The sequence below is a fragment of the Salmo trutta genome, chromosome 23, assembly GCF_901001165.1.
Source record: "Salmo trutta chromosome 23, fSalTru1.1, whole genome shotgun sequence".
Classification (NCBI taxonomy): domain Eukaryota; kingdom Metazoa; phylum Chordata; class Actinopteri; order Salmoniformes; family Salmonidae; genus Salmo; species Salmo trutta.
The window spans coordinates 28731130-28743629 of NC_042979.1; the positions used below are offsets into that span (position 1 = coordinate 28731130).

General features: G+C 45.8%; 1 protein-coding gene across 5 annotated transcripts in view; it reads right to left on the bottom strand.

Moving 5' to 3' along the window:
• Window positions 1–12500, bottom strand: part of lhfpl2a (LHFPL tetraspan subfamily member 2a) — a 75936-nt gene that overhangs the window by 6799 nt on the left and 56637 nt on the right. For 4 of the 5 annotated variants that reach the window (XM_029709751.1, XM_029709749.1, XM_029709750.1 and 1 more), the window contains one exon: window positions 10328–11299. In XM_029709751.1, coding sequence (XP_029565611.1) covers window positions 10328–10748 — 421 coding nt within the window. In that variant the 5' untranslated portion in view covers window positions 10749–11299. The remainder of the gene's footprint in view (window positions 1–10327; window positions 11300–12500) is intronic. The other variant, XM_029709752.1, reaches the window with a different exon arrangement.

The following is a 12500-nucleotide window of genomic DNA, read 5'->3' on the forward strand; positions in this document are numbered from 1 at the left end:
GCTCCTCTGAACCAATCAGGTGTGTTAGAGCAGGGCTGGAGCAAAAGTCTGCATACCCAGTATTTCTGCAGGAGGGTTGGCCACCTCTGCCCTATAGAGTTAAGAGAATGGTTTCAACAGTTAGAGAGTGGGTGAGACAGAGAGGACATGTTGTTTCTATGGGAAACCTGGGGGAGGTTTGTGTTTCTCTCTGTTTAGCTTCACTGTCCCATGGAGGACTGTAGTGTAAAACTGTAGTGTTCCTCTCTGTTTAGCTCCACTGTCCTACGGAGGACTGTAGTGTAAAACTGTAGTGTTCCTCTCTGTTTAGCTCCACTGTCGCACAGAGGACTGTAGTGTAAAACTGTAGTGTTCCTCTCTGTTTAGCTCCACTGTCCTACGGAGGACTGTAGTGTAAAACTGTAGTGTTCCTCTCTGTTTAGCTCCACTGTCCCACAGAGGACTGTAGTGTAAAACTGTAGTGTTCCTCTCTGTTTAGCTCCACTGTCCTACGGAGGACTGTAGTGTAAAACTGTAGTGTTCCTCTCTGTTTAGCTCCACTGTCCCACAGAGGACTGTAGTGTAAAACTGTAGTGTTCCTCTCTGTTTAGCTCCACTGTCCCACAGAGGACTGTAGTGTAAAACTGTAGTGTTCCTCTCTGTTTAGCTCCACTGTCCCACAGAGGACTGTAGCGTAATAGATGAACAGGGAATAATAGGGACCTATATTATCCTGGTTCCTTCCACACAGTCATTCTGTTCTGGTACTGTTCTGTTGGTAGGAAGTCCTACGAGCCTGATTCAGGATTACAGTAATATGCACTGTGACCATGGACCGGACTTTCCATTCATATCTATCAGCCTTATCTACACCGCACTTCCTTTAACCTGACTCTATCTCTCACTCTTACTCACTGATTCTCTCTTTCTATGCCTTTAATTCTTATACACCCACACTAGGGTTGTAAACACTCTCTCTCTCGCCATCTCTCGCTATATCTCTCACCCACATACCTCTATTGTCAACACTGGTTGTGACTGACCAACATCTTTATTTTATTTATTTTATTTCACCTTTATTTAACCAGGTAGGCTAGTTGAAAACAAGTTCTCATTTGCAACTGCGACCTGGCCAAGATAAAGCATAGCAATTCGACACATACAACAACACAGAGTTACACATGGAATAAACAAAATATACAGTCAATAATACAGTACAAAAAAGAAAACAAAAAGTCTATATACAGCATGTGCAAATGAGGTAAGATAAGGGAGTTAAGGCAATAAATAGGCCATGGTGGCGAAGTAATTACAATATGGCAATTAAACACGGGAATGGTAGAGCTGCAGAAGATGAATGTGCAAGTAGAGATACTGGGATGCAAAGGAGCAAGATAAATAAATACAGTATGGGGATGAGGTAGATAGATGGGCTGTTTACAGATGGGCTATGTACAGGTGCAGTGATCTGTGAGCTGCTCTGACAGCTGGTGCTTAAAGCTAGTGAGGGAGATATGAGTCTCCAGCTTCAGTGATTTTTGCAGTTCGTTCCAGTCATTGGCAGCAGAGAACTGGAAGGAAAGGCAACCAAAGGAGGAATTGGCTTTGGGGGTGACCAGTGAGATATACCTGCTGGAGCGCGTGCTACAAGTGGGTGCTGCTATGGTGACCAGTGAGCGGAGATAAGGCGGGGCTTTACCTAGCAAAGACTTGTAGATAACCTGTAGCTAGTGGGTTTGGCAACAAGTATGAAGCGAGGGCCAACCAACGAGAGCGTACAGGTCGCAGTGGTGGGTAGTATATGGGGCTTTGGTGACAAAACGGATGGCACTGTGATAGACTGCATCCAATTTGTTGAGTAGTGTTGGAGGCTATTTTATAGATGACATCGCCGAAGTCGAGGATCGGTAGGATGGTCAGTTTTATGAGGGTATGTTTGGCAGCATGAGTGAAGGATGCTTTGTTGCGATATAGGAAGCCGATTCTAGATTTAATTTTGGATAGGAGATGCTTAATGTGAGTCCGGAAGGAGAGTTTACAGTCTAACCAGACACCTAGGTATTTGTAGTTGTCCACGTATTCTAAGTCAGAGCCGTCCAGAGTAGTGATGCTGGACAGGCGGGCAAGTGCGGGCAGCGATCGATTGAATAGCATGCATTTAGTTTTACTTGCATTTAAGAGCAGTTGGAGGCTACGGAAGGAGTGTTGTATGGCATTGAAGCTCGTCTGGAGGTTAGTTAACACAGTGTCCAAAGAGGGGCCAGAAGTATACAGAATGGTGTCGTCTGCATAGAGGTGGATCAGAGAATCACCAGCAGCAAGAGCAACATCATTGATGTATACAGAGAAGAGAGTTGGCCCGAGAATTGAACCCTGTGGCACCCCCATAGAGACTGCCAGAGGTCCGGACAACAGGCCCTCCGATTTGACACACTGAACTCTATCAGAGAAGTAGTTGGTAAACCAGGCGAGGCAATCATTTGAGAAACCAAGGCTGTCGAGTCTGCCAATAAGACTGTGGTGATTGACAGAGTCGAAAGCCTTGGCCAGGTCGATGAATACGGCTGCACAGTAATGTCTCTTATCGATGGCGGTTATGATATCGTTTCGGACCTTGAGTGTGGCTGAGGTGCACCCATGACCAGCTCGGAAACCAGATTGCATAGCGGAGAAAGTACAGTGGGATTCGAAATGGTCGGTGATCTGTTTGTTAACTTGGCTTTTGAAGACCTTAGAAAGACAGGGTAGGATAGATATAGGTCTGTAGCAGTTTGGGTCTAGAGTGTCACCCCCTTTGAAGAGGGGGATGACCGCGGCAGCTTTCCAATCTTTGGGAATCTCAGACGATACGAAAGAGAGGGTGAACAGGCTAGTAAAAGGGGTTGCAACAATTTTGGCAGATCATTTTAGAAAGAGAGGGTCCAGATTGTCTAGCCTGGCTGATTTGTAGGGGTCCAGATTTTGCAGCTCTATCAGAACATCAGCTATCTGGATTTGGGTGAAGGAGAAATGGTGGGGGCTTGGGCGGGTTGCTGTGGAGGGTGCCTGGCAGTTGACCGGGGTAGAGGTAGCCAGGTGAAAAGCATGGCCAGCCGTAGAGAAATGCTTATTGAAATTCGCAATTATAGTGGATTTATCGGTGGTAACAGTGTTTCCTAGCCTCAGAGCAGTGGGCAGCTGGGAGGAGGTACTCTTATTCTCCATGGACTTTATAGTGTCCCAGAACTTTTTTGAGTTTGTACTACAGGATGCAAATTTCTGTTTGAAAAAGCTAGCCTTAGCTTTCCTAACTGCCTGTGTATATTTGTTCCTAACTTCCCTGAAAAGTTGCATATCACGGGGGCTATTCGATGCTAATGCAGAACGCCATAGGATGTGTTTGTGCTGGTCAAGGGCAGACAGGTCTGGAGTGAACCAAGGACTATATCTATTCCTAGTTCTACATTTTTTTGAATGGGGCATGCTTATTTAAGATGGTGATGAAGGCACTTTTAAAGAATAACCAGGCATCCTCTACTGACGGAATGAGGTCATTGTCATTCCAGGATACTCCGGCCAGGTCGATTAGAAAGGCCTGCTCGCAGAAATGTTTTAGGGAGCGTTTGACAGTGATGAGGGGTGGTCGTTTGATCGCAGACCCATTACGGATGCAGGCAATGAGGCAGTGATCGCTGAGATCTTGATTGAAAACAGCAGAGGTGTATTTGGAGGGCGAGTAGGTTAGGATGATATCTATGAGGGTGCCCGTGTTTACGGATTTGGGGTTGTACCTGGTAGGTTCATTGATAATTTGTGTGAGATTGAGGGCATCAAGCTAAGATTGTAGGATGGCCGGGGTGTTAAGCATGTCCCAGTTTAGGTCACCTAGTAGCACGAGCTCAGAAGATTGATGGGGGGCAATCAATTCACATATGGTGTCGAGGGCACAGCTGGGGGCAGAGGGTGGTCTATAGCAAGCGGCAACAGTGAGAGACTTGTTTCTGGAAAGGTGAATTTTTAGAAGTAGAAGTTCGAATTGTTTGGGTACAGACCTGGATAGTAACACAGAACTCAGCAGGATATCTCTGCAGTAGATTGCAACACCGCCCCCTTTTGCAGTTCTATCTTGGCGGAAAATTTTATAGTTAGGGATGGAGATTTCAGGGTTTTTGGGGGTTTTCCAAAGCCAGGATTCAGACACGGCTAAGACATCCGGGTTGGCAGAGTGTGCTAAAGCAGTGAGTAAAACAAACTTAGGGAGTAGGCTTCTAATGTTAACATGCATGAAACCAAGGCTTTTACGGTTACAGAAGTCAACAAATGAGAGCACCTGGGGAGTGGAGCTAGGCACTGCAGGACCTGGATTAAACTCTACATCACCAGAGGAACAGATGAGAAGTAGGATAAGGGTACGGCTAAAGGCTATACGAACTGGCCATCTAGCACGTTCGGAACAGAGAGTAAAAGGAGCAGGTTTCTGGGCACGATAGCATAGATTCAAGGCATAGTGTACAGACAAAGGTAAGGTAGGATGTGAGTACATTGGAGGTAAACCTAGGCATTGAGTAATGATGAGAGATACAGTGAGGGAAAAAAGTATTTGATCCCCTGCTGACTTTGTACGTTTGCCCACTGACTAAGAAATGATCAGTCTATAATTTTAATGGTAGGTTTATTTGAACATTGAGAGACAGAATAACAACAAAAGAATCCAGAAAAAATGCATGTCAAAAATGTTATAAAAATGATTTGCATTTTAACGAGGGAAATAAGTATTTGACCCCATCTCAATCAGAAAGATTTCTGGCTCTCAGGTGTCTTTTATACAGGTAACGAGCTGAGATTAGGAGCACACTCTTAAAGGGAGTGCTCCTAATCTCAGTTTGTTACCTGTATAAAAGACACCTGTCCACAGAAGCAATCAATCAATCAGATTCCAAACTCTCCACCATGGCCAAGACCAAAGAGCTCTCCAAGGATGTCAGGGACAAGATTGTAGACCTACACAAGGCTGGAATGGGCTACAAGCCAAGCAGCTTGGTGAGAAGGTGACAACAGTTGGTGCGATTATTCGCAAATGGAAGAAACACAAAAGAACTGTCAATCTCCCTCGGCCTGGGGCTCCATGCAAGATCTCACCTCGTGGAGTTGCAATGATCATGAGAACAGTGAGGAATCAGCCCAGAACTACACGGGAGGATCTTGTCAATGATCTCAAGGCAGCTGGGACCATAGTCACCAAGAAAACAGTTGGTAACACACTACGCCGTGAAGGACTGAAATCCTGCAGCGCCCGCAAGGTCCCCCTGCTCAAGAAAACACATATACACGCTCATCTGAAGTTTGCCAATGAACATCTGAATGATTCAGAGGACAACTGGGTGAAAGTGTTGTGGTCAGATGAGACCAAAATGGAGGTCTTTGGCATCAACTGAACTCGCTGTGTTTGGAGGAGGTGGAATGCTGCCTATGACCCCAAGAACACCATCCCCACCGTCAAACATGGAGGTGGAAACATTATGCTTTGGGGGTGTTTTTCTGCTAAGGGGACAGGACAACTTCACCGCATCAAAGGGACGATGGACGGGGCCATGTACCGTCAAATCTTGGGTGAGAACCTTCTTCCCTCAGCCAGGGCATTGAAAATGGGTCGTGGATGGGTATTCCAGCATGACAATGACCCAAAACACATGGCCAAGGCAACAAAGGAGTGGCTCAAGAAGAAGCACATTAAGGTCCTGGAGTGGCCTAGCCAGTCTCCAGACCTTAATCCCATAGAAAATCTGTGGAGGGAGCTGAAGGTTTGAGTTGCCAAACGTCAGCCTTGAAACCTTAATGACTTGGAGAAGATCTGCAAAGAGGAGTGGGACAAAATCCCTCCTGAGATGTGTGCAAACCTGGTGGCCAACTACAAGAAACGTCTGACCTCTGTGATTGCCAACAAGGGTTTTGCCACCAAGTACTGAGTCATGTTTTGCAGAGGGGTCAAATACTTATTTCCCTCATTAAAATGCAAATCATTTTATAACATTTTTGACATGCGTTTTTCTGGATATTTTTGTTGTTATTATGTCTCTTACTGTTCAAATAAACCTACCATTAAAATTATAGACTGATCATTTATTTGTCATTGGGCAAACGTACAAAATCAGCAGGGGATCAAATACTTTTTTCCCTCACTGTATATTCTCTAGAGACGTTTAAACCAGGTGATGTCATCGCATATGTAGGAGTTGGAACAACATGGTTGGTTAAGGCATATTGAGCAGGGCTAGAGGCTCTACAGTGAAATAAGACAGTAATCACTAACCAGGACAGTAAAGGACGAGGCATATTGGTATTAGAGAGAAGCATGTGTAGCCAAGTGATCATATGGTCCAGTGATTAGTTGGGCTGGCTGGGGACACGGCGATTCAGACAGTTAGCAGGCCCGGGGCTAATAAGCTAGCAGTTAGCAGACCGGGGCTAACAAGCTAGCAGTTAGCAGACCGGGGCTAGCAAGCAAGCAGTTAGCAGACCTTTGCTTTGGTAATCAGATGAATTTCCAGTCACACCTGTCCTGTACTTCTGTACTTCTGCTCTCTCTGTTTGCTCAACAATAGTAACATCCAGACCTAGACTATTCATCATGATCAGACTGTTCCAATACAGTCATGATCATCTGTTAATCAGATCTGTAACAGTCATAGTCACGCTGTATCATTATTGCATCTGTTAACTGGATCACGGTCACATTCCCATCTGCCATCAACCCACAGTTAGTGCCCAGGTCAAAAGCCATCTGTGTGACAGTCCTATGACTCATCATGGCTGAATTTGGCTTGTCGTCTGGTTGGCTGGCTGGCTGGTTGGTTGGAGCTGGGAGGGAGAGTTTATGGCCACAATAAAAGGATATTATGACACTCCCAGCTGTAGACCTGGAGACAGTTTAACTACCTGCCGTTTCTTAGTCTTCTCGTCTCTAACTGTGTTTCTGAAAAAACCCTGCCCCGGTCTGGCCTTAAACACTTGGCTAGTTATACTGCATATCCAATTGATTTCTATTAGAGATAAAGCCTTCCCAATATGACATCAGTGTGTATAAATGTGTTTAATAGAATCAGGATCACTCTGATGACTCCAGTGAGATGACGTGACCACCGCTGGCTACAGAAACACAATCTCTCCCTCTGAGGTAAAGTATTTCCCAAAACATCTGCCACCTGATCCCAGTTACGGTCACATTATGGGAACATTACGGCCGGTCGGCACACTTAGTGGAAATGTTGATTGGAGGAAAATCTGTCAGAAAGGAGAGAGGAAGAGAGGGAGAGAGAGAGAGGTGGAGAGAGATGATAGTGAAACTACAGACTTTTCCATCCCTCTCGTCTAGGACACATGTGGAGGTGGAGGAAAAACAGCAACAGAAAAAAGTACCAGAGACACATCAACACTGATCACTGCTGGGTGTAGTGTTTCTGCAGTGTGTTTTGTTCTTTATCCCTTTCTGTAGCCAGGGAGACTGTTCATGACAAGGGGCTGAGGGTTAAGGTAGGACTTGAATATTTTCCCGGTATTTTACAAATGTTCCATCTTGAGAATAAATCCCTTTTCTACCAGGTAACCAAAAACCGGAAGTGTCATTCAACAGCATTATAAAGCACATAAATAAGCATATGTCTGGATTTGATTAGAGCTTTGATCGAAAATTCAATCATGATGCTACTTGACCCTGATGAGCCATACATTATATACATTTTATGAGCCCCACATTAAAGACATTTAATGAGGTCAAGCCCAAAAAAGCCCAAATGATTGTGCTGTTATCCAATACATACATGATATAGGCTACTGCACATTACACCTGACAGAAAAACATAAAAGCCCATAGATGTAGCTAGCTATATGCTCTCTTGGGTAAATGAATAAAATTAGCTCCAGTAGGCTAATCTTTTTTAGTGTGAACTGTATTAATGTACTGTATTGTATTATAGGCTACTGGATTATATGGACTGAATTAAGCACATCATTCAAACCACAATAAAGCATGGAGATAACATGTGATTCTGGTGCAGCACATGCGGCCAACAAAGTTACAATTACAGGCTAGTGAATTTGATTTTAATTTAGAAATATAATAGGGCCTATTTGTATTATTAGTAGGCTGACGAATAAATAGTTTTTATAATATTTCCCCTAATATTATCAGCCTACCTCCTCTTTCTCTCTCTATTGTTGCATCATTCCTTCCTCGCTTTCAACAGTTAAATGAAATGATCTTCTTCATTCTAATGACACCTTGAATAGTACAAGAATTAGATGCAGAAGGCTTTCTCTTCTTTTCACAAAGATTGAATGGTTATGGGTCTGAATAAATTACTGCTATAGCCTACTGCCGCCGCAGGAGCGTTTCGCTCTTCTTTCAAACTACCCATGACTTCTATTGGCTGCTGTACTTAACATTCAGCAAACAAGAGCTTGCGTACCTCTTTGACTAGTCTATAGGTATAAAAAATAATGTCCAGCAAGCTATTGTAGTCTAGCTTTTCCTGCAAGGGACTCCAAGAGCTAAGAGTGTTCTTTATGGAGAGAGGCCAGCGGAGCACAGGTGCGTACGTATTGCGCAAGAGACAGAGGCTATAAGTTAGAAATGATGCATAACCCACCATTAATTAGCTAATTATAAGGCTAATACTGCAATAAATGTATTACCTGAAAGAGGTAGGCTAGAACATCTATATATAGGGCTATATATCAATCTAGAACAGTATTATCTATTTTGGATTCAACTTGAATGGAGTTGATGGAGAGAGAGAAAGACTACTAGAGAGTGCTCGCGCCTGCTCTGATTGAAAGCAATAATATTCAAGCGATAGGCTGTTTTAAAACTCTGCAGCTGCAATAAATAAACAAAAACATCTTAACAATAAAAAAGTAGGGTGTCCTCCGAAAGCCAGATGGAGATTATACGTGCATTCAGTCTTTATATTACTGTAGCATAGAATATGCTGCCCTGCCTGTCATAAGACAAAATGAGACCATGATAAGACGAAAGGTCTACATGCATTGTGAACTGCACTCCATACTGAGATGGGCTGTCTGTCCCCACCCTGAGCATTGAATATTCATCATGCAGAGGCAGTTGAGAAGCCAGATTAGACATCACATATCATTTAACACTTCCATTTCAAGCCATGCTGTTCATAGTTTATTTTAATTGACTGGTTTCTCGCAGTTATATATCCAGGGAAAAGATAGTGGTTTTGGGTGGTAAATCTCAGTAACCTGGTTCCTGCCATTCAACCCGAGGCTGAGGGCATTAAAGAAACATCCCCCTGCTATTTCTGGTTTCCCCTCGGCCCCTTTCCTCTTCCTTATTCTCATCCCCTTCCTCCCGGCGACCCACAGACCCTTAACGAGCAGCTCTGCTCTTCTAATCAGTCCAGTTGTGGACGTCCTCTGACTATGTTCAATAACAACACAATAGCAAGATTCAGGCGGAATAACTTCACTCTCTCCAATGACCGCCTCCTCCCTCCCATAATTCACCACAGCAGGTCAAAGCGGCTTGAGAGTCATACACAGATACACACGCATGCTGACACACCACACAGGTCACATGACATCATCCCCAGCTGACCCAAGAGGACAAATATTTGGGCCCTTGTTGCTGATGGCAACGACCTCAGAGGGAGGTACAAGGCTGCTGTGGTTCCCTGACCCTTGACCAATAAGGTTAATACTCACCTCAAACACACAGAGGACGCTGGGAGTAAGAGTTAATGCACTCTCGGGGGCCTGTGTGTGTGTGTATGTGTGTATATGTATGTATGTATGTGTGTGTGTGTGTGTGTGTGTGTGTGTGTGTGTGTGTGTGTGTGTGTGTGTGTGTGTGTGTGTGTGTGTGTGTGTGTGTGTGTGTGTGTGTGTGTGTGTGTGTGTGTGTGTGTGTGTGTGTGTGTACACGTGCATGTGTTCGTGTGTGGTCAGTGGGGTCTGATTGCTCTAGTTAGTGAATGTTTAAACTCTGAAGAGGTGGACAGCAGCACTAAAGGTTAGCTGGATGGGGTTGAATGTTGGCTGTTCAGTCAGAACACACCCCTCCACAAGCCCCTCTCTCTCGCCATTCCAGGGGTCTAACAGTCAGTCAACTGTATTTAACTACTGAACAGCTCAGACAAAACTACAACCAATCAACAGGCAATACAATACTGAAAGCAGCAACACTACAACAAGAGGGTCTGTGGATTTCCTGCGTGAGTTAAAGTCAGCGCTGTAACTACATGTCAATAACTCAGTGTGAAAGTCAGTGTGCAACTCTGCTGTGTATACGTGTGTGTGTGTGTGAAATGTGTGTCTACATGTGCGTGCATCCCTCTCTCAGTCTCACCTGCGATGGCCTGCAGCAGTCCACACACGTTGAAGATGCTCTTCTTCATGATGCTCTGGAAACACATGGTGAAGACGGAGATGAAGGCCACGGCACACAGTAGCAGGATCCCCGCCGCCAGGAAGATGGACGCTGCCTGCCAGAACCCGCTGGCGATCTCCCCAAAGTGCACGGCGTACGGCCCACACAGCACACCGCGCCGCAGGTGGGGCAGCTTGAGGCAGCGGCCGTAGATGCCCAGGGTGGGCCGGTAGGCCTCGCCAGCCGCTGTGGCACCATGAGGGCCGAAGACGGCGTCCGGTGTCCGGGGGAAGCCCACCAGCCAATCGGTGCTCATGAAGGCGATGAGCTCTCCGAAGGCGACCACTATGCTGAGTAGAGTCCACAGCATGGAGCGACAGGTCACAATCACGTGGCACATGATGATGATGATGTTTGAAGTGGTTCTGAAGTGTTCCTGGTGATGTTCTTTCCCGCCCAGTGGTTACACAGGTGGGGTCAAAGGTGAAGGTTCAAGTCCTCAGGGTCTTCAGGGAGAGGGGAAAGTGTGAAGGGAGAGATTGAAGGATGGGGTCCTGTTGTGACGGAGGTGTGAGAGAGGGTAAACAGTTCCAGTGCAGGGAAAGGAGGGAGGAGAAGGAGGGAGGGAGAGGTTGGTTTGGAGACAGAGCCTGAGGTCAATGATTGAAAGTCTCTCTCTCTCTCTCTCTCTCTCTCTCTCTCTCTCTTTCTTATCTCCCCCTGGTGTTGTTCCTCTTCCTTCTTTCTGGTTTGTCTTCCTATCTTTCTTTCCGATTCTTCCTGGAATGTCTTACTCACCCGCTTTCAGTTTCTCTTCCAGGCGGAGTGTCTGTTTTTCACACACTCTCTCTTTTGTCTTTATCTCTCTCTCGTTCTCTCTCTTCTGGACTCTACATCGTAGTGAAGGAGTGTCTCCAAGGCCAGCCAGCTGGCTTCTCACCAACTACACACCTTGAGACATAGGGGAGGGGGGAGAAAGAGAGGAGGGAGGGCGGAGAAGGGAACAGAAAGTGACTGTGTGATCATTATTTATGGCAGTAGAAAGGGCAAACCATGGTAGAACGCTCGGTTACATGATGTATTTATTTTTATTTAACTCTTATTTTACCTGGTAAGTTGACTGAAAACACATAATTTACAGCAATGACCTAGGGAATAGTTACAGGGGAGAGGAAGGGGGATGAATGAGCCAATTGGAAGCTGAGGATGATTAGGTGGCCCTGATAGTATGATGGCCATATTGGGAATTTAGCCAGGACACCAGGGTTAACACCCCTACTCTAACAATAAGTGCCATGGGATCTTTAGTGACCACAGAGAGTCAGGACAACCGTTTAACGTCCCATCTGAAATACGGATTAGCAGTGTTGGAATGAAACGTTTCAGAAGCAGTGTTTTTCCCCTCCCAACTCAGGCATCATTTAACTTTAATCAGCAAAGAAACTTGGTCATTGACCAACACAGCAGTTTAAAATAACCAACCATACACTAACAGTAAGTGGCATAGCACAGCCATGGTGAATGGGAGTAATGGTGGATGAAACGTATAGACAGGGAGAGCCTTATGACAACAGGGCTGCAGACAGAGAGAGGGGTTGTCTAAAACCAACCAACAACCTCTTGTCATGTTTACATAAAGCCAGGCCTGGAGAGGAAGAGAGGAGGACGGAGGAGGAGGGAGAAAGAGAGAGGGCAGGCCTGGTCAGCCAGCCTGGAGGAGCCTGACTTCTCTGCTCTGCTCTCTGTTTTGGTTTCCCCTGCAGAGCCCCCTGACTGACAGGGTCAGCTCCTCCCCTTTCCCCTTCCCAGGGGTGTGTGTGTGTGTGTGTGTGTGTGTGTGTGTGTGCGTGCGTGCGTGCGTGCGTGTTTGTGTGTGTGTGTGTAGGAGCGTGCATGCATCTGTGTGTGAGGAGTTACTCTGGGTCCAACACTGGTGTCTGTGTAGTGTCGGTCCCAGGGGAAGCTGGGTGAGATGTGGAGGGGAGAAGGAGAGATGAAGGGAAGAGAGGAGAGAGATGTGGAAAGAGGGAATGAAGGATCCTTTGACAAACAGACACAGACAGAGGGAAAAACAAACAATCTCAGATGAAACAGCCCACGCCACTGATGTAGGGCTGATAGCAGCCTGGCTGTCCAACCACCACAAAGCACT